The sequence below is a fragment of the Ambystoma mexicanum genome, chromosome 8 (assembly GCF_040938575.1).
Source record: "Ambystoma mexicanum isolate Mex_15411 chromosome 8, UKY_AmexF1_1, whole genome shotgun sequence".
In the NCBI taxonomy this organism is placed as follows: Eukaryota; Metazoa; Chordata; class Amphibia; order Caudata; family Ambystomatidae; genus Ambystoma; species Ambystoma mexicanum.
The window spans coordinates 636,816,867-636,842,620 of record NC_090929.1 but is presented as its reverse complement, the minus strand read 5'-3'; the positions used below and the strand labels follow the sequence as shown (position 1 = coordinate 636,842,620).

General features: G+C 44.6%; 1 protein-coding gene across 8 annotated transcripts in view; it reads right to left on the bottom strand.

Moving 5' to 3' along the window:
- RAP1GAP (RAP1 GTPase activating protein) overlaps window positions 1-25,754 on the bottom strand; it is a 1,905,843-nt gene that overhangs the window by 93,428 nt on the left and 1,786,661 nt on the right. For 6 of the 8 annotated variants that reach the window (XM_069610366.1, XM_069610364.1, XM_069610361.1 and 3 more), the window contains 2 exons: window positions 13,356-13,484; window positions 12,671-12,748 (listed from right to left, as the gene is read on the bottom strand). The exons of 1 other annotated variant lie outside the window; for it this stretch is intronic. In XM_069610366.1, coding sequence (XP_069466467.1) covers window positions 12,671-12,748; window positions 13,356-13,484 — 207 coding nt within the window. The remainder of the gene's footprint in view (window positions 1-12,670; window positions 12,749-13,355; window positions 13,485-25,754) is intronic. One more of the 8 variants, XM_069610362.1, reaches the window with a different exon arrangement.

Here is a 25,754-nt window from a genome sequence, read left to right as displayed (position 1 = left end):
ATGCTGGATGGTGACGGTCTACTTTCATGACTAGCTCTAGTGCATGTGGCATGGTGGATGGTGACGGTCTCCTTTCATGACTAGCTCTAGTGCATGTGGCATGATGGATGGTGATGGTCTCCTTTCATGACTAGCTCTAGTGCATGTGGCATGGTGGATGGTGACGGTCTCCTTTCATGACTAGCTCTAGAGCATGTGGCATGCTGGATGGTGACGGTCTCCTTTCATGACTAGCTCTAGTGCATGTGGCATGGTGGATGGTGACGGTCTCCTTTCATGACTAGCTCTAGTGCATGTGGCATGGTGGATGGTGACGGTCTCCTTTCATGACTAGCTCTAGTGCATGTGGCATGGTGGATGGTGACGGTCTCCTTTCATGACTAGCTCTAGTGCATGTGGCATGGTGGATGGTGACGGTCTCCTTTCATGACTAGCTCTAGTGCATGTGGCATGGTGGATGGTGACGGTCTCCTTTCATGACTAGCTCTAGTGCATGTGGCATGCTGGATGGTGACGGTCTACTTTCATGACTAGCTCTAGTGCATGTGGCATGGTGGATGGTGACGGTCGCCTTTCATGACTAGCTCTAGTGCATGTGGCTTGCTGGATGGTGACGGTCTCCTTTCATGACTAGCTCTAGTGCATGAGGCACAGGGGATGGTGAGGGTATCCTTTCATGACTAGTTCTACTGCATGTGGCATGGTCGATGGAGACAGTCATCTTTCATGACTAGCTCTAGTGCATGTGGCATGCTGGATGGTGACGGTCTCCTTTCATGACTAGCTCTAGTTCATGTGGAATGGTCGATGGTGACGGTCACCTTTCATGACTAGCTCCAGTGCATGTGGCATGGTGGATGGTGATGGTCTCCTTTCATGACTAGCTCTAGTGCATGTGGCATGCTGGATGGTGATGGTCTCCTTTTGTGACTAGCTCTAGTGCATGTGGCATGCTGGATGGTGATGGTCTACTTTCATGACTATCTCTAGTGCATGTGGCATGGTCGATGGTGACAGTCTCCTTTCATGACTAGCTCTAGTGCCTGTGGCATGGTGGATGGTGATGGTCTCCTTTCGTGACTAGCTCTAGTGCATGTGGCATGCTGGATGGTGATGGTCTCCTTTCATGACTAGCTCTAGTGCATGTGGCATGGTGGATGGTGATGGTATCATTTCATGACAGCTCTAGTGCATGTGGCATGGTGGATGGTGATGATTTACTTTCATGACTAGGTCTAGTGCATGTGGCATGGTGGATGGTGATGGTGTACTTTCATGACTTGCTCTAGTGCATGTGGCATGGTGGATGGTGATGGTCTACTTTCATGACTAGCTCTAGTGCATGTGGCATGGTCGATTGTGATGGTCTCCTTTCATGACTAGCTCTAGTGCATGTGGCATGGTGGATGGTGATGGTCTCCTTTCACGACTAGCTCTAGTGCATGTGGCATGGTGGATGGTGACGGTCTACTTTCAAGACTAGCTCTAGTGCATGTGGCATGCTGGATGGTGACGGTCTCCTTTCATGACTAGCTCTAGTGCATGTGGCATGGTGGATGGTGACGGTCTCCTTTCATGACTAGCTCTAGTGCATGTGGCATGGTCGATGGTGACTGTCACCTTTCATGACTAGCTCTAGTGCCTGCGGCATGCTGGATGGTGACGGTCTCCTTTCATGACTAGCTCTAGTGCATGTGGCATGGTCGATGGAGACAGTCTCCTTTCATGACTAGCTCTAGTGCCTGTGGCATGCTGGATGGTGACGGTCTCCTTTCATGACTAGCTCTAGTGCATGTGGCATGGTCGATGGTGACGGTCACCTTTCATGACTATCTCTAGTGCATGTGGCATGGTGGATGGTGATGGTCTCCTTTCATGACTAGCTCTAGTGCATGTGGCATGCTGGATGGTGATGGTCTCCTTTCGTGACTAGCTCTAGTGCATTTGGCATGCTGGATGGTGATGGTCTACTTTCATGACTATCTCTAGTGCATGTGGCATGGTCGATGGTGACAGTCTCCTTTCATGACTAGCTCTAGTGCCTGTGGCATGGTGGATGGTGATGGTCTCCTTTCGTGACTAGCTCTAGTGCATGTGGCATGCTGGATGGTGATGGTCTCCTTTCATGACTAGCTCTAGTGCATGTGGCATGGTGGATGGTGATGGTATCATTTCATGACAGCTCTAGTGCATGTGACATGGTGGATGGTGATGATTTACTTTCATGACTAGCTCTAGTGCATGTGGCATGGTGGATGGTGATGGTGTACTTTCATGACTTGCTCTAGTGCATGTGGCATGGTGGATGGTGATGGTCTACTTTCATGACTAGCTCTAGTGCATGTGGCATGGTGGATTGTGATGGTCTCCTTTCATGACTAGTTCTAGTGCATGTGGCATGGTGGATGGTGATGGTCTCCTTTCACGACTAGCTCTAGTGCATGTGGCATGGTGGATGGTGACGGTCTACTTTCAAGACTAGCTCTAGTGCATGTGGCATGCTGGATGGTGACGGTCTCCTTTCATGACTAGCTCTAGTGCATGTGGCATGGTGGATGGTGACGGTCTACTTTCATGACTAGCTCTAGTGCATGTGGCATGGTCGATGGTGACTGTCACCTTTCATGACTAGCTCTAGTGCCTGCGGCATGCTGGATGGTGACGGTCTCCTTTCATGACTAGCTCTAGTGCATGTGGCATGGTCGATGGAGACAGTCTCCTTTCATGACTAGCTCTAGTGCCTGTGACATGCTGGATGGTGATGTTCTCCTTTCATTACTAGCTCTAGTGCATGTGGCATGCTGGATGGTGATGGTCTCTTTTCATGACTAGCTCTAGTGCATGTGGCATGGTGGATGGTGATGCTCTACTTTCATGACTAGCTCTAGTGCATGTGGCATGGTGGATGGGGATGGTCTCCTTTCATGACTAGCTCTAGTGCATGTGGCATGTGGATGGTGACGGTCTACTTTCACGACTAGCTCTAGTGCATGTGGCATGGTGGATGTTGACGGTCTCCTTTCATGACTAGCTCTAGTGCATGTGGCATGGTGGATGGTGACGGTCTCCTTTCATGACTATCTCTAGTGCATGTGGCATGGTGGATGGTGACGATCTCCTTTCATGACTAGCTCTAGTGCATGTGGCATGGTGGATGGTGACGGTCTCCATTCATGACTAGCTCTAGTGCATGTGGCATGGTGGATGGTGACGGTCTCCTTTCATGACTAGCTCTAGTGCATGTGGCATGGTGGATGGTGACCGTCTACTTTCATGACTAGCTCTAGTGCATGTGGCATGGTGGATGGTGACGGTCTCCTTTCATGACTAGCTCTAGTGCATGTGGCATGGTGGATGGTGATGCTCTACTTTCATGACTAGCTCTAGTGCATGTGGCATGGTGGAATGATGGTCTCCTTTCACGACTAGCTCTAGTGCGTGTGGCATGGTGGATGGTGACGGTCTCCTTTCATGACTAGCTCTAGTGCATGTGGCATGGTTGATGGTGATGTCTCCTTTCATGACTAGCTCTAGGGAATGTGGCATGGTGGATGGTGACGGTCTCATTTCATGACTATCTCTAGTGCATGTGGCATGGTGGATGGTGATGATCTACTTTCATGACTAGCTCTAGTGCATGTGGCATGGTGGATGGTGATAGTCTACTTTCATGACTAGCTCTAGTGCATGTGGCATGCTGGATGGTGATGTCTACTTTCATGACTAGCTCTAGTGCATGTGGCATGGTGGATTGTGATGGTCTCCTTTCATGACTAGCTTTAGTGCATGTGGCATGGTGGATGGTGATGGTCTCCTTTCACGACTAGCTCTAGTGCATGTGGCATGGTGGATGGTGACAGTCTCCTTTCATGACTAGCTCTAGTGCATGTGGCATGGTGGATGGTGACGGTCTACTTTCAAGACTAGCTCTAGTGCATGTGGCATGCTGGATGGTGACGGTCTCCTTTCATGACTAGCTCTAGTGCATGTGGCATGGTGGATGGTGATGCTCTACTTTCATGACTAGCTCTAGTGCATGTGGCATGGTGGAATGATGGTCTCCTTTCACGACTAGCTCTAGTGCGTGTGGCATGGTTGATGGTGACGTCTCCTTTCATGACTAGCTCTAGGGAATGTGGCATGGTGGATGGTGAGGGTCTCCTTTCATGACTATCTCTATTGCATGTGGCATGGTGGATGTTGATGGTCTCCTTTCATGACTAGATCTAGTGCATGTGGCATGGTCGATGGTGACGGTCTCCTTTCATGACTAGCTCTAGTGCATGTGGCATGCTGGATGGTGATGGTATCCTTTCGTGACTAGCTCTAGTGCATATGTGGCATGGTGGATGGTGATGATCTACTTTCATGACTAGCTCTAGTGCATGTGGCATGGTGGATGGTGATAGTCTACTTTCATGACTAGCTCTAGTGCATGTGGCATGCTGGATGGTGATGGTCTCCTTTCATGACTAGCTCTAGTGCATGTGGCATGGTGGATTGTGATGGTCTCCTTTCATGACTAGCTTTAGTGCATGTGGCATGGTGGATGGTGATGGTCTCCTTTCACGACTAGCTCTAGTGCATGTGGCATGGTGGATGGTGACGGTCTACTTTCAAGACTAGCTCTAGTGCATGTGGCATGCTGGATGGTGACGGTCTCCTTTCATGACTAGCTCTAGTGCATGTGGCATGGTGGATGGTGACGGTCTACTTTCAAGACTAGCTTTAGTGCATGTGGCATGGTGGATGGTGATGGTCTCCTTTCATGACTAGCTCTAGTGCATGTGGCATGGTGGATGGTGACAGTCTACTTTCAAGACTAGCTCTAGTGCATGTGGCATGCTGGATGGTGACGGTCTCCTTTCATGACTAGCTCTAGTGCATGTGGCATGGTGGATGGTGACGGTCTACTTTCAAGACTAGCTTTAGTGCATGTGGCATGCTGGATGGTGACAGTCTCCTTACATGACTAGCTCTAGTGCATGTGGCATGGTGGATGGCGACGGTCTCCTTTCATGACTAGCTCTAGTGCATGTGGCATGGTCGATGGTGACTGTCACCTTTCATGACTAGCTCTAGTGCCTTTGGGGTAGGACCAAGCCTGATTTGCATATGGTTTTTCCCCTTCTGTAATGGCTTGGCAGGCTGAAAAACGATGGTCTGGAGGGTTGCCCAGAGCTTTGCCCGTGGTTATGATTAATTCAAAACCTTCCAGCCATCACCTTTCTGTTTTGCTAAAGTCACCCCGAGTGGGACGGGTATACCCAGACGTGGGCCCCGAGTCTGCCGGGCCTAGAGACCCAAGCTACTCCTCACTGATGACGCCCAACAAGGCTGAAACATGTCTGGGGATGCTTGTGGTCTCGTGCAGAAGGGATGTGACCTAGCAGTTCGGGCTGGACTGCCCCTTTTGGGGTAGGACCAAGCCTGATTTGCATATGGTTTTTCCCCTTCTGGCTTGGCAGGCTGAAAAACGATGGTCTGGAGGGTTGCCCAGAGCTTTGCCCGTGGTTATGATTAATTCAAAACCTTCCAGCCATCACCTTTCTGTTTTGCTAGCTCTAGTGCCTGCAGCATGCTGGATGGTGACGTTCCCCTTTCATGACTAGCTCTAGTGCATGTGGCATGGTCGATGGTGACGGTCTCCTTTCATGACTAGCTTTAGTACCGGTGGCATGCTGGATGGTGACGGTCTCCTTTCATGACTAGCTCTAGTGCATGTGGCATGGTCGATGGTGACGGTCACCTTTCATGACTAGCTCTAGTGCCTGTGGCATGCTGGATGGTGACGGTCTCCTTTCATGACTAGCTCTAGTGCATGTGGCATGGTCGATGGTGACGGTCTCCTTTCATGACTAGCTCTAGTGCATGTGGCATGGTGGATGGTGATGCTCTACTTTCATGACTAGCTCTAGGGCATGTGGCATGGTGGATGGGGATGGTCTCCTTTCATGACTAGCTCTAGTGCATGTGGCATGGTGGATGGTGATGGTCTCCTTTCACGACTAGCTCTAGTGCATGTGGCATGGTGGATGGTGACGGTCTCCTTTCACGACTAGCTCTAGTGCATGTGGCATGTGGATGGTGACGGTCTACTTTCACGACTAGCTCTAGTGCATGTGGCATGGTGGATGGTGACGGTCTCCTTTCATGACTAGCTCTAGTGCATGTGGCATGGTGGATGGTGACGGTCTCCTTTCATGACTATATCTAGTGCATGTGGCATGGTGGATGGTGACGGTCTACTTTCATGACTAGCTCTAGTGCATGTGGCATGGTGGATGGTGACGGTCTCCTTTCATGACTAGCTCTAGTGCATGTGGCATGGTGGATGGTGATGCTCTACTTTCATGACTAGCTCTAGTGCATGTGGCATGGTGGAATGATGGTCACCTTTCACGACTAGCTCTACTGTGTGTGGCATGGTGGATGATGACAGTCTCCTTTTATGACTAGCTCTAGTGCATGTGGCATGGTGGATGGTGACGGTCTACTTTCTTGACTAGCTCTAGTGCATGTGGCATGGTGGATGGTGACGTCTCCTTTCATGACTAGCTGTAGGGAATGTGGCATGGTGGATGGTGACGGTCTCCTTTCATGACTATCTCTAGTGCATGTGGCATGGTGGATGGTGACGGTCTCCTTTCATGACTATCTCTAGTGCATGTGGCATGGTGGATGTTGACGGTCTCCTTTCATGACTAGCTCTAGTGCATGTGGCATGGTGGATGGTGACGGTCTCCTTTCATGACTAGCTCTAGTGCATGTGGCATGGTGGATGGTGATGCTCTACTTTCATGACTAGCTCTAGTGCATGTGGCATGGTGGAATGATGGTCACCTTTCACGACTAGCTCTACTGTGTGTGGCATGGTGGATGATGACAGTCTCCTTTTATGACTAGCTCTAGTGCATGTGGCATGGTGGATGGTGACGGTCTACTTTCTTGACTAGCTCTAGTGCATGTGGCATGGTGGATGGTGACGGTCTCCTTTCATGACTAGCTCTAGTGCATGTGGCATGGTGGATGGTGACGGTCTCCTTTCATGACTAGCTCTAGTGCATGTGGCATGGTCGATGGTGACGGTCTCCTTTCATGACTAGCTCTAGTGCATGTGGCATGGTGGATGGTGACGGTCTCCTTTCATGACTAGCTCTAGTGCATGTGGCATGGTGGATGGTGATGGTCTCCTTTCATGAGTGGCTGGCGTTTTAGATCCCCCCTCTCCCCTCATTCACTTCCTTCCGCTCCAACCAGCCATAGGATCAAGGTGTTAAACCTGTATGTTGCTGGTTCAAATCTTTGCTTGGGTGACTCAGCCATTATCCACCCAAGGTCCATATGTTGAGTACCATTACATTATGTAAGAGTGAAACTTGCTATTCAAAGCCCTACGAAAGGGCAAGAACTGCTGTAGCAGGTGCCATATCAACAACAATGTATTATTTCCATTATTATCTACCTAATGTCATCCAGCACATGAGGATAAAAATATCATATGGGTTTCACGTAGACTTTCCTATAGGGTTACGACTTGCTTTCCCATGGGGAACTTATAGGATGATCTTGCACAGGAAATGGGCGTCATGGGTAAAAGATTAATTGAGTGTACATTAAAGCAACCAGGGGGTAGAGAGTCGTTTTTGACCTGGCGCTGATATGAGGGCAGTATCAATTGAAGAAGCTGCTGGCTATCGGATGAAGGGACGCCTATCCCTGATGTGCTATCCCTGTTGAGCTTAAAGAAACCACAAAACACCTGCTTATGGGTTGTGATAATTTAAGGGAAGACAGGCTAAGATACCTAGATACATTGCACGGGTGTGAGGCCCTGTGGGTTAGATTGATGGGTGGACAAGCGCAGAGTCTCATATTAGCACTGTACGATTTACTATACAACATCTTGGAGAAGTTGGAAAGGTAATAGTGGAAGAACATCCCCAAATTGGTTTAGCTTACAATGGTGTAATGTGAGTTGTATGCTCTATCTTATGTTTCTTTGAGTACTTTTTTTCTGCTTCCCTATTCTTCCTCTTTTAGAATTTATATTTAAGTGTATAAGAAATGTTTGAGAACAGTTATAACTTTCTTAACCACTTATATTTTTAACATATTATGTTTGTTTTAATACTTGTGAAAGAATCTCTTCAGTTTTATATATTTTGTAATGTAAAAAGTTGGGATTCAAAACACAAATAAAAAAATAAAAAAATAAAACTATCCCTGATGTGTCTTGAGACATGTGTCAATGGCAGAAAGTGATCATGTGATCTGCTGCGCTTGTTCCCGAAATGTTGGTCGGATCATATCCCATAAACGAACATCAATAGCAGATCGATGTTTTTTTAAAAACACGTGTAATTATTAATGAATAATCTCACTGTTCCGGCCCATACATATTTTTCTCAAAACTGAGCTTCAGTTTTACAGGGCTTTATTACTGTTCAAAATGTCAAAGTAAAGTGATCTTTTATTTAATCTTTTTGTTGGTATCTGGTTATTCGAGCTTCTTCTTTTTATTTTGTACAAAATGGAAGTGCTTCCCTCTTATTGGAGAAGGTTTTTAACATAAACCGTGCAATGTAGGTAACTGTTCAATTTCCATTCATCCTGAGGGATTTAACTGTTCATTTTTACATGTATTTAACCAATGTAATGGAGTATATCTTTGTTCATGAACAGTTGTTACCAAAGGAACCTGTAAGTCCATTAGTGGCGAGCAAACGGTCTCTTAATGAAAAACAAGATATTGTAGTACAGATTCTTTGGGTATCGCTACAAAATATCCCCACCAAAAATATCGCCGTACATATGGCCGTTTGTCTTGCCATAAGTGATATTTTTGGGGAGGATATTTTGTGGGAGCAGGGGTTGCGGCAGTGTCACTCGCAGGGTCCATGGGTCAATATCGCCACAAAAATATGGTGATATTTTTGTATCGCAATATTTTTTCGGGGATATTAACACATGGAACCATTCTTTGTTAACTCCATTACATGGGTGACATACATGTGAAATTACCCAGTTAAATACCTCTGGATGAATGTACATCTCACAGTATTTGTTACAAAAACCTCATCTAATAAGAGTGGAGCGCTTCTTTTTTGTACTACTTATGTTGGTTTATAGGAAATTAATTAAAGGAATGGTTAGGCCAAACATTTTTATTGCAAAAAAAGATGGGCAATAATAAAAAAAAATCGATTGCCACTTTTCTTTTTAAGTCGCTATGTAAAATTTTGAGAAAATGAAGCTCAAAGGGAAGCACATGGGGGCATCCATTTTGTGAAATGGATGCTCGCCGCTGTGCTTGCTTTGGCTTTTGTGGCACTAATGAAGGAAAAGCCAGCCAGCTGTAGTAAACAAAAGCTACCACTGGGCGGCTTTTCCTTCATTGGTGCCGGGTACTCAGAGGACGGAGCACTTCTCCATGAGCACCACAGCACCTATCCCTTACCCCCCTGGCCCACCACACTTGCACGTTCTGTACACTCACAAGGCATAGTAGGTTTGTCTACCCTCCCTTTTATTCTAATTGTTTGTAATATTAATTCAATTATTTATTTATCTCTGTTGTAATTCATTGTTTACCTTCCCCTGTACCCACCCTGTTGCCCTGTAGGTTTTTTTTAATCAGTTTTGCTAATTGTATAAGTGCCTAACAAATGACCAATACATAAAATAAATAAATTAAATGATTCCTCTGGATACGCAATAGCGCTTGAATCTCATTCAAACATCTGCTTGCTAAAAAATGCCCCCATGGCACAGCCCTAAATACCATAAAACATAACACTCCCGCATGCATTATCCCTGAGCTCATCTAACCAATAGCAAGCCTGCTCCAGAAGAGTCTCGTCAACCGCAGTATGAAGGCAGCAAACGTTTCACCAATCTTTGTGGGAATTAAGATTGCGGCGCTTTGCTTTCGCAAAAATGCTTTGTAAATAACAGAATATTATATTTACTGTGCAAGTGTTTGATTCCCTATGAGCAGTTCTGACTAGAGCGTCAAATATATTGCTGGCTCTCTCTAGGTATATATTGTCCTCTCACCCTTTTCCCCCATTTCCTTTCCATCACGGAGTGTGGTCTCAATCTGGGCACACTATTGCACGATTGGGACAAGCCTTAGCCCTGTAAGACCACTACGGTAGTCATGGGTACAGTATACAAGCTTTTTAACATAACACACTGCCTACACCGCAGGCAGTATGTTGGGTCACGAGATTAAAAGCAGCCAACCAGCAAGGGAGAGAGAGACAGGCCCAGCATTCATGCATTTACCAATCAATTGGGTGTATTGTATTTTATGTTGAGAAGGCACAACATCTCTTAACTGGTGTGTCACTGGTCCCTGCTCATCATTTTGAGCTGACCTATCTCATCAGCTCCAAATATACCTCGATCTCTTGAACCCACATATTTCTGGTCACTAATGTTGCAGAAATTGGCGTTCCTTGACTATTTTCTCTCAATACCGGTAACGTTTTGACATATTGCTCTCTTTTCCGTTACCGTAGATTTAATAGAATACCATTTCACCTAATGAGATTTTCGACAAATTTATTTCATAGAAAATGGTGGGTTAAATGTTATATGTGTAATGCATAATAGGTGGTGTGTGGAGTAAGGGTATAAGTTAGGGTAGGGAGTTGTGAGGGGGGGGTGGTGCTGAGGGGGAAAAATAAAAAAGTAGATTTTGTTTTTCAGTGAAATGGTTTCGGTGAAATCTCCTTTAGGTGAAATATTTTCTAAGAAATCACATACATCACTCTTCTCAACCTAGGCTTCTGACATGAGCCGATGGAGGAACTGCTGCTCACAATTGTGAATAGGCATCGTGTGGGAGCAGTGAGGTAAGAAAGTGGTTTGTGGGGACTCAGTGGTGATAAACGATTGATGTGGTCACAGTTGTGAGAAAGTGCTCTGAGTGGGCACAATGTTGCGAAAGGATTAAGCGGGCGCCGCAGTGATGTAAAATAATTGTGGGGGGAAAAGCGATTAAAACAAATTGCAGGGCACAGTTGTGCAAAATGATTGTGTGGGGCACAGTTAAGAATGGCTATTGTGGGAGGCACAAATGTGAAAGTGGACACTTGTGAAAAGGAATTATGTGAGAGGTATTGAGAAAAACACTATCACAGCGTTTAGAAGTGCGAGAAATACTGTGCGAAGCGCTATATCAACAGGCTTGGACTGATTTATGGAGGGCAATAGGTCAATTAAATGTAATGTAATGTAAAGTGGCCTTACATGGTGCCTTTCTGCCAATAATGTTGGCCTCTTTGCGCATGGCTCTGGAGGAGAGCAGGGCAGGGTGTGTTAGTTGGATAGCAGGAAGGTAGATGCAGAAACACTTGGTGTTGATGGATGCAGGTTAGACGTACCAGTGACCTGTGTGCTGATATGAAGATCGCTGTTGCTTGCGGTTAGTACGGACTGTGCAGGCTAGCCATTTGCCCACTCCTGGGTTACGAAGTGCAAACATGAACAGAATGGACGTTGAAAGAAGATGAATAAGGTCTGGGTCTGTTAAGTACACTAGACATAGGATGTCCTCTGAAGGTTTGTGGGAGGTGTGAGGATGCATGGTGCTACTAGTGGAGAGTTATTGGAGGGATGAGAGAGGTGGAGAGGGGGTCAGGGGGTGCCTGGTCCAGCATGGTGGTGTGGGCTAGTTATCTTCGTCAAAGTGGGTCAGAGATTTGGACAAACTGGGCCTATTTTTGAGTTACTTGACTCTGCAGCTAGTAGTTGTATCGGTTGCCAGTGAATTCGTCGAAAAAAATTGGTCGACCAGACAAATGGTCGAATCAAATTGGTCAAAAACCATTTCGTCGAATTTTTTTTTTTTTCTATTTTAACCCTTTTTTTTTTTTTGGGGGGTCCCCCCCCAACCCCCTTTTTTTCTCTAAAAACCCATTTTTTAACAAAACGAAAACCCAAAAATAAATATATAAATAAAAATTTTTTTTCGACGAAATGGTTTTCGACCAAATTGCGTCGACCAAATTGCAGTCGACCAGTTTTTTTTCGACGAGTTGACTGGACACCGTTGTATCCAGTGCTACTGAACAAATGTTCTTTAAAACGCACAATTTGCAACACGTTTGACCAGAAAACGCCCCCTTAGCTACTACTCAACAGTCTGTCACAAAATGAATGAATTGCCCTTTGTGAGCGCGGGCCCCTTTTTCATTGGCGCCTGAGCCAATGTTATGCCCAGTTCGACCCTGTATGCAAAATAGATATTATAATGATTATGGTGGGTGGCACATTGGTGAAAGGGCACAGCTGGAAAAAGAGCTTGCTTGGAGACACAGACAGGTGTGAGCAGGGACTGTGTGAGGTACCTTGGTAAGCATGGATGGCAGGTTTAGGGAAGGGAGTGGAGAGTGTTTGGAAAGGGGAATATTGGGAAGGAGGCATTCTGGCAAAGAATCAAAAATGTGCCCCAAAGTCCTAAAGCACCCTGTTCCATTAGCCAAAGCACCTACAGGAGCACCCACAGCCTCCTCAATGACTCTCCCCCCTCCACCCCCCCAATGATCTATTTCAAGCACAGCAGGCGATTTCATGCAAAGCAGAATGGGTGTGACCAAGAAACAGGGATTGAAGAGAAAGAGAGAGAGAGAAACAGAGAGAGTGAAAGAGAGATATCAACCTCTTCTATCGTTCCTATCCCTATGGCGCTGCCTCGACGTCCATGCCGGTTTGGAGTTTTCCCTGGCACAAGCAATGACTGCCAAGCAACGCGAAGAAGCAGCAGAGAGAGCGAGAGAGAGAAGGGCAGACACACGGATGGCCAATGACCACAATAAAGAGGGAGAGGGAGGGAAGAAAAGAAGAAACAGGTCATGCATAGTATGCAGCTGTCACAGGCGATCTCTTTAGCAGTTGTTCAGACTGGCAGATGTTACCTATGTTGCTACCTGCTTGAGGTTAATAACATGTGTAAAGTATGCGCCCAGATGCCTGAGGGTTAGGTGCGCTATATAAATGTATAAATAAGTGAGGCCTAAATAACAGATACATGCGGGACCAATAGGTTTGGAGATTTTAAGGGCAGTCCCATGATTCTGAGTAATACACTGTTGTGGGAGGTGTATATGGGGCGTGAGCAGATATAAATAAATATATATTTCAGTGCTATTTCACTGGAGTAATGCAGTACAACCAGTCTATCACTCACAAGGGGAGCAATGAATATTTCTTATCCAGCTCTCGGAGTTGGACACGGGTAAAGTTGGGGGTCCCCTTAGCTCTTTCTCTAAGCGTGTGGCCAGCGCGTGCCCCAGTGTGCGCGAAGGCTCTGTTGAACCCAGCCTATCTCCTAGAGTGATACTCACTATGCCTGGGGTCTTGGGAGCTTCTGGATTGTTGTGGCCAAAGCTGCCACTCTGGCTCGTGGACACTGTGTTCTTCTTGTTGCTGAGGCCCATTGCATCCATTGACTGGCTGCGGCTCCGGATCACGCGCTGCAAGAGAGGAGAGCGGATTCACAGCGTCAGAGCGTAGGGTCTGCAAGGACAGGGGACAGCAGGGGGCAAGGGTAGGGTAGGCAATGAAGGGGAGCTCAAGGGATACAGGATGCCTTGGGAAGGCCACCAAGCTCGTTGTGGTCCCTCCCAACTCTTCACGAGAGGATGTGATCTACAGGGAGGCAGAACGCATAAGCATCATCAACCATCTTTCCCTGCAGTTCTCAGAATTATGAATTTAGATGAGCTATGCATTTTGCCTAATGATTTTCAATACAGAGGTGGACCTCATCCATGTTTTAAATCAGAAATACCTGTCTTTTACCATTGTGTATGCTGGGAGGTGTGCTGGGAGGTGTGCTCTGGTTTCCAGGAAACTTTTCTCTGTGTGTCCAGATGATGGCATTGCCTTGTGTGGCATTTAAGAACAAAAGGGACGTGAAAAGGGCAGGCAGCGATTGCAAGGTGTAAAGAAGCCGAACACAACCAAGAGAGGAGAGTAATAGAGTGGCAAAGGAAAACCAGAAAATAAAGGGAAACTGAAACAAAAGACATGGCAGTGGGCAAATTCAGGCAACATTGGTGCCACCATACTGCAGATCACCAACCTAATCAAGACAGGTGGTCTGCAAACTCGTCTGGCCTGCCAGTCCCTGTGCACATTGCTTACCCCAAAGTGTATCCATGGTTTCACCCACTCCTGCTACCATTGCAAAATTAAAGTGGGTTTTCACCTTGAATGAGAAGGAGGCACCTGCATTGCAGTTAAGAGAATTTGAAGAGGGTTCCGGAATCTGTCTCTCAGATACTGGAACTGTGGGCATGCATGCCCCCAGCATGCTTATGTGTCGGCATCCAGTGTTGACTGAGGGGGTTAGCCGTTTGTTGAGTGTGTACGACCCACCATGGTGACGCAGGGCGACATGCTGGGGAGTTATGGGGTGGCCTTGATTGCCTAAAGCTGACAGATTACGTGTGATCCGCGTAGATCACAGGCTCATTCCGAGCCTACAGCTTCAACACGGAACCAATTGGCTACAAATAACACCTTCATTCATTTACACCTTTCCCCTTCCTCATTGAGCCTGAAAACGCACCTGTTTACATCTCAGTGGTCTCTCTTTAGATGCACCCTAGGATAATCCTTCTGCACAACGCTGCTTTACACGTATGCCCCAAAATGGCAGTTATGAACAGCCCGTTAACATGTTATTAGCTATTCTACCCGGTGTATCATAAAATGGCCTCTCTCTCGCTCTCTCTCTCTCTCTCTCTCTCTCTCTCTCTTTATCTCTCTCTCTCTCTTTATCTCTCTCTCTCTCTTTATCTCTCTCTCTCTCTGTTTCTCTCTCTCTCTCTCTGTCTCTCTCTCTCTCTCTTTATCTCTCTCTCTCTCTCTGTTTCTCTCTCTCTCTTTCTCTCTATCTCTCTCTCTCTCTTTATCTCTCTCTGTTTCTCTCTCTCTTTCTCTCTCTCTCCCTCTGTTTCTCTCTCTCTCTCCCTCTCCCTCTCTCTCTTGATCTCTCTCTCTATCTCTCTGTCTCTCTCTCTTTATCTCTCTCTCTCTCTCTGTTTCTCTCTCTCTCCCTCCCTCGTTATCTCTCTCTCTCTCTTTCCATCTCTCGCTCTCTCTCTCTCTCTCTCTCTCTCTCTCTATATCTTTTTCTCTATCACACTTCTATTTAACTCTTTGCCCTATTAGAAAGCTGAAAGGGACAGATGATAACAGAGAGGGTTCCAGACTGCTTCACATAAACTTAAAGGGCCTTTTGAGAACATGATGAATGATCACATATATTTAAATTTGACAAGTATGCCTGTAATTAAAGGGCTGTATGCGTCACTCACTAAGGACATATCACACTGACCTTTGTGCTCAGTTAATTTTTGACAAGATTCATCCTAATATGTTTGTATCATTGAACTATATATACTGTTTCGAGCACTCTCAGCCTGTGGATGCGAGGGTAGATTGGTGAGACGCCAGCCACTCCTTTGCATCCAAGGCCCATCTGTTGATGATGTTTTCTTTCCCTGTGTAGAATTTTAACCGGGTCGCAGGGTAAGGATGGCTGTGCACAAACTCAGTTTTCAACGCACAGAAACCCTGACAGAATTATGTGGGGGACAAGTGGGAGTTGGCCTACCAGCCAATCATGAGGCTCGGAGTGGGATTTTTAGCTCATGTTAAAGCCCCGCTCCGAGCCTCCTCTGAAGCTGGAGGCCACCACCTTCCCCAATGGGAATTAAGGTAAGTGTGCCACTGTGCTCCCTTTCCCATCCTTCCCCCTTATCCCCAACTCCAATTTCCACATTCCCCACTTCACCTAACTTACCTTGCGCTCCTTTCTCCATGGCCGGCCCCCCCTGCGCATCTCGGTCGCTGCAATGGCCACCATGGAAATGGAGAAGGGACTACATGTAGTTCCCTTCTTCCTAATCCATGGTGGCCAGCTTGGTTTGTAGTTTTTTTTTTTATTCAGCAACAGCAACCATGCCATTTCTCAACTTGCTATCACAGTAAACATGCCCCAATGCTAATTGCCATAAACTCTGCCGGCTGGGGTTTTCATGACGATGCGTAATGCCTGGGCTAACGTTAAAGCCCTCGCTTCGCTCAGGCTACTAACTGGGCCAGGCATTACCTGACCTGGTAAAACCCCTGTGGGTTTGGTTTTATTGCTTAATTTTCTTTTTTTTTAAATGCATATATAAATGTCCATTTGATGGACTAGTATGTTCCAAATAAACTTACGATGGTTAATTATACATTTCTATTTTGACATTATCCGTAATAGGATTAAAATTTTATTTTACATTTTAAGGAAAAAGAAAGATGGCTCACAGTTCCCATGATTTACTCTGCTGCTTAAACCTTGTGTGCTCCCATCTTCTGTGAATGTAGCCTGTCAAGCCGGTAACAGTTGCTGCTACAAAAGCAGTGACATGGCACGCAAAGCCTCTGACTGAAAAGGTATCAATGTGTACGGTACTATTTTGGGGTCCTTATACCTGCATTAGAATGTAATGGGACGGGGCATATGTGGTGGTGTGTAACCGTGTAAAAAAAGCAAAAGAAATGGCATTCGGCTTCTGGACTTTTTGCAACTGACACTAGGATCCCAGGTTTGCCACATATTAGAACCTCCATTGCGTTGCTCACACTATTCCTTGCCTGCTTTTTATTGGGGTTCCACATATCAATTGAGGGTCTCTTAGACCCGCAATCTCAGTTTATTTCCCCAATGGGCTTTCCCTCACCATCCCTGCCCTTCGCCTCGCTTCTGCCCGTCTTTTGCCTTTCTTTTTCTCCCTACCCAGTGTTCCGCTCTCCAGCCCCTCTGATAGGTGGCCTTCTTGGGCAATGGGACTATCAGCTCCGACAAACACAGTCTCTCTGAGGACATCCATGGTGGCCATCTTGGTTTGTAGTTTTTTTTATTCACCAATGGCAACCATGCCATTTCGCAACTTAAAAAAAACAAAAATTAGTATCCCTGTAAACAGCGATGCTAATAGCAATAAATTCTGCCGACTTGGGTTTTTACCATGGCACGTTATGCCTGGACTAACGTTAAAGATCTCGCTTCGCTCAGGCTTCTAACTGGCCCGGGCATTATCAGGGCAGCTTGCGATGGCTTTAGGCAAATGGTGACACCTGTTTGCCTGTTCGCCTGGCACACTAGCCCAGCACATGCCTCTCCAATGCAGTGGCCTGATAGGCAACAATGCACTTAATACATGTACTTCTACATAACTGCATCACAGCACATTGAATAATCGAACTGATGCTGATTCCAATTCCCAACTGCAAAGTCACATTTATTTCCACACCCTGGCCTCCTGCTTATTAATTCTAAATTGTTGCATAGCCCAACATGATAGCACTAACTGAAATGACTATGTTCTTAACCAGACACACTCTGCGCTGCCTGCGACAGCTCTTCATTTGTTGACTCAGAATGATGACCTGTTGCATACACAGACAATATTTGGCTGCTGACCTCAGTGTGCTGTTGCACAGCTGCACATATCTGTGTACTGCCCCAGACGCCTTTGCTGCATCCCCTTACTCAGCCAACTCAACCAGTTGTACTCTTTGCTGCCTCCAATCACTGTTTACTACTGGATCGCTCCCCATATCCTTGCAGCTTTGCTGTTTATTAAGGGTTGCTTTACCAAACTCATGTTGCGTGCCCGTCTGTGTTCTCTACAGATACAAATTGTTTGTTACACAGCCTAATTTACCAGCCTGCAAATTGTTTTCGGAACTCAAAGGTATTGCATATCCAGACTCACACATAGCTAGATTTACTTGGTATTGACTGCAATGCCTGATCTACATGTTGATTTGTTGAATTACTGGTTGGCTACATTTTCTTCTGCTCAATCACATCAACGAATGCACAGCCAGCTCTGTTTTTGCCTCAATCAGTTATTGCATCCTAAGGTTTATTATACCTTCGTGCAAAACCAGCTATATTGCTGTCTCACCTAATCAATTCTTGGACATCCAGACATCTAAGCCTTTGCAAATTAACTGTTGCTTTCCCAGGAACATTTGTATTGGCGATTCTATCTGGTACTGATCTTAAGTCAACATACCATAGCCAGACTAATCTGTGGCTTCATCAATCCTTTTGCTCTTACCCACAATCCTCCTAACAAAGCCAGATTTATTTTGTACATATCCCTATTTCTGCTGTATAGCCAGACTACGCGAATGATATTTTACTGATACTGTATCTGTTACTCAGCCAAATATAGTTTTAGTTGCATAAAATGTTTGCTGATCCACACGAATGGTTCTGAATACCCAGGCACCTTTGTACAGCCAACTGCATCCGCCGTTTTCACAGGCATTGGCTGTTACTTTGCCAGTTTCACCTTCCATGCCCATCCCTTTCTAAACGTACCCAGATTAATACAAATCTAGGTTTACTTTGTCTCAACTAATTAAACAATTGCATAGCCTGATCTTTCTTACTTGTTGCATAGCCAGAGATATTCCCTTTGTTGCCTCACCAAATCAAGAATCACATTGCTAGCCCTATTTTGCATATCCAGATTTATTTACTACTGATTAGGATTTGTTTGATCAATAGCCATGCTGTCTGAAACCTTTGTGTATGAGCGCGACACAAAAAAAAAAAATCATATCATGTTTGTTTGTTTGTTTGTTTATTTATTTAGAATGGCGCGCAAAACCCAGAGGTAACAGGGCACAACAGAGGGCAGGAAGATAGGATTACATAAAAACTTAGTTGCAGTATAAGGCACACATGAGCAAAGAACGAAAAAAAATAAAATTACAAAAAAGAGGCATTACATTGCGTGGAGTGTACATATATGCATATAGTTAAACGAAAGCTTACATATTTGCATATTTAGTGCTGTGCATAGGGGCAGTTTGGTTGCACTTACATATTTGCATATTTAAAGCTGTGCATGGCAGTTAGGTTAGAACAACGGCATGGGCAGATGAGATGGCAGGGTTAGTCATGAGGATCATTGGCCCGCAACCAGGTGAGGGTGTTTCGCCTGAAGCTATAGTAGGATTGGTCTGTCCTAATGTTGAGCGGGAGGGCGTTCCAGTATTGGGCTGCCAAGACCGGGAAGCTACTGCCGCCTGTTTTCTTTAGTCTTCAATTGGGTACCTGCAGGCAGTAAGAGTTAATCAATCTGGTCGGGCGGGTGGAGGTTTTTTTCTTTATTCTGGATGCGAGATAGGGGGGGGCTGCGTTGTTTAAGCATTTGTAAGTGAGTGATACCGTTTTGAGAGCGATGCGGTCAGAGATTTTGAGCCATTTGTGTTCTCTCCTTTTATTGGAGATGTGTTCCTTAGAGGGTAGGTTGAGGGCTGTTCTGAGAGCGTTATTTTGTAGTGTCTGTAGTTTGTTGGTTATGTATTTGTTGGCTCCTAGGTACATGGCGTTGCAATAGTCCAGTCTGGATAGTATTAGTATTAGTATCATATATCATATCATGTTCCTCCTGCCCATAAACCCTTTTTTTGTTTAATCACATATTCGTTTTACATAGCCACACACCTTTCTGATTAATCTAATCACTTGTTGAATATCCTGATACTTCATTTCTTTCATATCATTGTTGCCTGGCCAAACCTATTACACTTTTTACTTAGCTAGGTATTATTTAGCCTCGTCTAATCAATCTCTTGCTATGCCAGACATATCCGCCACTGCTTCAAGGTAATTGTGTTATACACAGGCTAAATTTGCACTGCTAATATTATTTGTTGTGGATCATAATTTACTGTTGCACAGCCAGGCTAATTTGTTACTTAATCAAACCTTTCATCTCTTGGCCATACTCATCCTGAATTTCCAGATCTATCTGTTACAGTTTGCAGAGCATTGTTGCATAGCGAGATTTGTTGATTGCTGATTTTATACGGACTCAAATGTGGCTGCATACCCTAACTCACCCAGCACAGTCAGCATTAACTGTGAATCAATCCCTGCTGCATACCCAGCTTCATTGACATATTTCTGCTGTTAAATAGTGACTATTGCTTTGCCATACTCACTTTACATACCCACACATTTTATAAATTGACTGATCCTTCTTTACTTCATAAAATCAACTGGGCATCGCCAGTCTGGTAACATAACTGTTTTCTCATACAAATACATTTTACGTTGTCAATTGTTTTTACTGATCCAGTGTAATTGCTTGCTTACCAAGACTCACTCTGAATTGAATTAAATTCTCATTCAGGCTAAATGTTACGTAACCAATTTTCACCTACTATACCAACATCTTTTTATGTTTAGTCAGATTGACTATTAAAGACCCAGATCTATTGTCTTTTGCTTCATATAATCAATTATTGCAGTCAGATTGTTTACATATTGCTGCACAGCCAAATATTGTAATTGTGTATTTTTATACAGGGCTTATACACGGTGGGGTGCTTCAAAGTGCTTCAAGGAGGGAAGGTAACAAAGGAATACAGTAATCATTCTTAGGCCTTGAAGATTCCGAATGATCTGAACAGAAAACTAGCATACTAGGCCTCACAGCATTTCTCCTAGTGCAAGCGCATGACTCTTACAGTTTCGACCAAGCTATGGAGGGGGGGACAGATAAAGGTGCCCGGGTCGGGACAGCACAGATGAACTAACTTGTCCTAGTACGTTTAGTTAATGCATGCGTACAGACGGAGGTGCGAGGAAGAGGGGCTGCAAATCCTAACCGTACGCTTATAGTAATGTGTGCAGATGTGTACCTCTTATTTAATCCTCTCTAGTATCAAGCTCTCATTGGTATATCATGATAGTGCAGCGCTTGGCTTGATTGCTAATAATATGATGCACTATTGTATTACTGATACCTCCCTCTGCTTAAGTTTTTAGGGGCATATGTCGGTTTGCAGCCACTGTGCACTCATATAATTGTTCATTCTGACGCGATCTACCAAATCATGCCGAAAGGGTAAGTGCTACTTACATTCATCCGGCGGGGCATGGGACATACTCTAGCCACTGTTAATATCCTTCCTTGGTAGCGCTTATATTGGACTTGCTCAAACCATGACTATGATCACTGTTAACTACAAGATAAGATTATCTAATCTCTATATCCAGGTCAGTGCTTGAGTAGCCTTTATCTTCAGCTTCATTCTCTCTCTATCTATCATGGCCAATCAATCAAGATAAATATTTTTCATTGACCTATTTCCTTTTGGGCCCATTTTCAGACCAACCGCTGTAAGTTTGGATAGATTTTAGTTTATTACCATACAAATGATCACAATATAGCCGTATTTACTGATACTCATGCTGGACCCCAATTCTACCTTTATACGCCTAGATTTAGTACCTCACAATGGAATGAATGCAAAATACAATCCCTAACTCATTATTTCACCATACTTGGTGACTAGCATACCTATGGGAATTCGGTTGGGTGCTTCTTCTTTCACAATCCTGCTTACTGTATTTGAACCAGCACATGATCTTCATGGATGCTAATTACTATGCATCACTAGCATCCTTTCCGACAACTACTCTAGAGAATATGTTTATAATAATAAGATGACAGTTCTTGCATCATGTAACTAATTATGCTTCCTTTGTCCACCTGTTGTCATCCTTGTTCCCACTCTCCCCAACCCTGCCAATGGTATGTACTAATGTCTTATTTGTTTTACCATGCAACAACCAATTTGTTTTTTTATATTGGGTTATTTTAAATGTCCGTTGATCAGCCTTGACAAAGACAGTTTTGTCGAAACACGTGTATCCTGAAAGACTGAACATATGATGCACACAGAATTAACAAATGCAGCTTATGGAGCACACCAAGATATCTGTGCTAATCCATTTTTTTTAAGAGCATTTGGAGTCCTTCTATGTACCTTTTGTTATGAGAATACTACTTTTCAGGCCATCACAACTAACCATAGCCACCCTTTGTTTATGCTTAGCTAATTTATGAGGTTTGGAGTAGAGCCTCTGGGCTATGGGTGCGCAGACAGCCTCACCACATCTTTAGGACACTTAGCGCACTAATCGTCGGATCTACTCATATTATTAATAGGTCATGTGAAATAGTATTGCAGGAAGCCTGTATCAAAAGGATGATATTTGAGACCTGATTCACAGAAGCGTTTTATAAAGGCATAATCGCAAAGGAAAACGATCTTTGAATCAGGCCCTAAGTCTGCTGATATATTCTGGGTATGTGCGAATACACATGGCGGTTTATACGGCATAGTATTGTTAATTTTACAAACAGAATTAAAATATTGTGAATTTATATCAGAGTGGGGAGAATTTTGGTGCTGTCGGATTACAGGCTTTTTTCTTGCACTTATCTAACAAACCGCCGCTTTCTAAGATGGTTTATATTAACAACATTAACCTACTACACTGAGTAGCAGATATGACAATATGGCTGCCATCGTGAGATGTACCAAGACATAGCCCATGGGACTCTGCAAGATACTGGCCATCGGATGTAAAAAGAATAGACAAAAATAATCACATGGGTCCAATGACCAGCAAGCTTTTCCTCTATATAATCCATTGGATTAGCTGGGAAAACGATGCGAAAAAGCAACGGCATCAGTGCGAAACGCGTCATCATGCCACCTGACCCTTTTGGTTTGGGGATTATGGATTTTATGAAATTTGAAAAATAAAGATATTTTAATCTTTTTTGGACTCTGGTGATCATCATTATTTCTGGTGATCATTATTTTTGGAAGTTATGAAGCAACTTGGAGTGCGACTCAAGACTGCCCGTGTCATCATATATAAAGAAATTAGGTGAAAAAGACATTGCGCAAAGGGCACAAGGAAAATGCACATGAGGAAACTGCCTTACGAGTAAGACCTACTGCTGTCTCAACCAATGTTGTTCTATCATTGCTAGACTCATGCTCTTTGTTGAGACCTTTGGTTGCTTCATCAAATCATCTCTTGGGTAGCCAGAGCTACTGTTAGCCTCCCTCATATAAAGCACAAACAGCCTGACCAGAGCACCGCAGGCCTCCCAACACTTGCTTACGGCCTGATCATTTTAATAGGGGCTAAACCAGACTTGCTTGCATAGACATCTTTTTGATCTTTTACTCCACACTGGAAACCGAGGAGCTGCCAACCGAACCTTCGCTTGGTGGAAAGTAACAAATCACCAAGGAAACCTCAAAACAGTCTGCTTTAGAGAACCCTCTTTCCTCTGGTAGACCTGCATCATACCTAGAAAAAGGAACGATAGAAGGGCCACATCTGAAGAAAGGCAGAGGAAAGCTTATGAGTTCCCTCCAATACACCTACCAATTTATCAACAAAGAACATCAGGTGCAGCCCCATTATCTCTTCTCCCCAACAGCCCATGACAGCCTTTATATCTAGATACGTCCTCCAACACTTTCCTGCATCACCAACATTCAACCAGTTCTTTCCTCATGCCAACCACTCATTACAAGGGGAACTAATAGAAAGCAATGCAATCCACACCACCTATATAACCACCAAAAACCATTAGATGTCCGCAGCATGTTTAACGATCAAACCAATCATCCCCAAACACAGGAAGCACCCACATGTTTATGGTTGTACCAGATGTACACTCATCAATGTGTACTCCTTTGCTAAGCACTCCTCCAACACCTATGATCTTTTAATCAACGTTGCTACCCCAACCGTCAATAATGTCCCGGACTGCAAATCTCTCTTCTTAATCTGCTTGCTCTTCACATCCATAAACTGTAACCTTCCTTCTCATATACACATCCCTTTCCTACATCCCCCCAATTGCAGGCAGCCGAGCCGACGTGATTGTTAATATGCCTGTAGATCCCCAACATCTCAGCACATAGATTTCAACATTTATTTTGGGAAAGAAGTTAATGCTGCGGCAATGTCTCTGCAAATCTCAGCATACTTCACCTCAAGCAACCAAGCAACTGGCCAAAGGACCCACCCACGAAACTGGCTGTACCATGGATGATGTTTTCTGCAGGTAGACCTTTGCTACCACTTCTTCCCTAATCTGCTTTCCTTGAGGGTTCGGGGGTGACTACCTCTCTATCCCATTCACCACATTCCCTGAAGCGCCTCTTCTCACACAGTCCTCCCACTCACCCCCAACGCTAACCAGGTCATGGAAAAGGATCCCAAAGGACACCATGCTGGATAGGCCAAGGCCTCCAAGGGCTATTTCACAACTCATACTCAGAACAGAACTCCAGGCAACCTACTCAATGACTTTCACAACTGAATAAAGTCCACCTTGGCTAGCATAGCACCACAAAAAGCCTTTAAAATCATCGCAAAATAAACATGTCTCCAAAAGGTTTACTGCATCAAAAAGAAAACCGGAAGCTCAATAAAATGTGGAAAGGAAGCAATCACCCGACTAACCAACTGGCTTACCAGTGACAATTGCGATACTCCAAAGCAGAAAATATCAAATGTAAATAAAAGTCTGCTACTCACATTGTATCGAATCAGTGCAACGTGTTTAGGAAAAGCCTTCAAAGGAATCCAAGAATCCAATAGCCTGCAGCACTACCCCAACAGCCTCACAGGAACTCTGTGCTTCCATTGTGACATATTTCAACAACCAGAATTCGACACATCTATGACCATCTCTGTTAAAAAAAAGGCCACCCGTGGACCACCCAACCAAGTAAGGGATTCTTCCAAGCCATCCTTAACCAATTTCCTTCCTATTCATTCCAAGGAATTACTTTCCAGTAACCAAGCAGGATCTGCAAAAGACCTGTGCCACCCAAGGTATAAAAAACCATTATGAAACAACAAGTATTTCCTCCCTCCTTCCCCTTCTCAGGGCCTTCATTGAATAGGGACAATGCGGCTTGGCTTCAAAACAACATTCCCGAACCCTGTGTGGCTGTGTCAAATGATCCAGCCAATTACAAAACACTATTTAGGTCTGTATGATACGAACCAAAAGTCATATCTCGATATTTCTGGGCTGAATGGCGATATACGATATATATCCCGATATTGTTTATGTGGGTTAAATACTCATTTGTAAGTCACCAACTACATGTGAGATGTCACAAACCCTTTTATTTTTATAAGACTTTGATCAAAGTAAAGTGCAAATACAGGGTTCCCCTTCCTGTTTGAGAATAAACACAGATGTGTAAATATCAAAATGTAAATAAAAAAATTGTAGTATATGTAATAATGTATATATTTGTATATATCCCGATGTTAACGATTTTGTCTCATCCTATATCTATTTTGAAAACATATCGCCATATCTCCAACACTCGATATATCTCCCAGTCCTAATACCATTAATTGGCAAAATACTTGAACAGTTAATCTACCAACAGCTTTAGGAATAATAAGTAAAAACGAAACACGTTTTCCATGACTCAGAACACAGATTCAGACCAATGAGAGGAGCAGAATCCAAACACTGCTCAATTTGGGACATGCTAAACCACAAAGCTGAAAAACACTCAACCAGTGCCCTTATATCCTTCTGGGTATGTTTGCTGCTCTCTGCACCACCCCTGCAAGATTTTACTGAGAAGACGAGAGGACATTGGGTACAGGAAGCTGTCCTACCCTGGATCAACACCTTTGTATCTGGGAGAACAGAAACAGCAATCATGGCCCCTTTCAATTCACCTTCTTGCTACCTGAAATGCGGAGTGCCCCTAGATTACAGCTTTTTGCCTCTTCCTTTCAAGATATACATGACCCCTCCCCTGGATCTCAACAGCAATATAGGCCTCACATGCTTCCACTACAC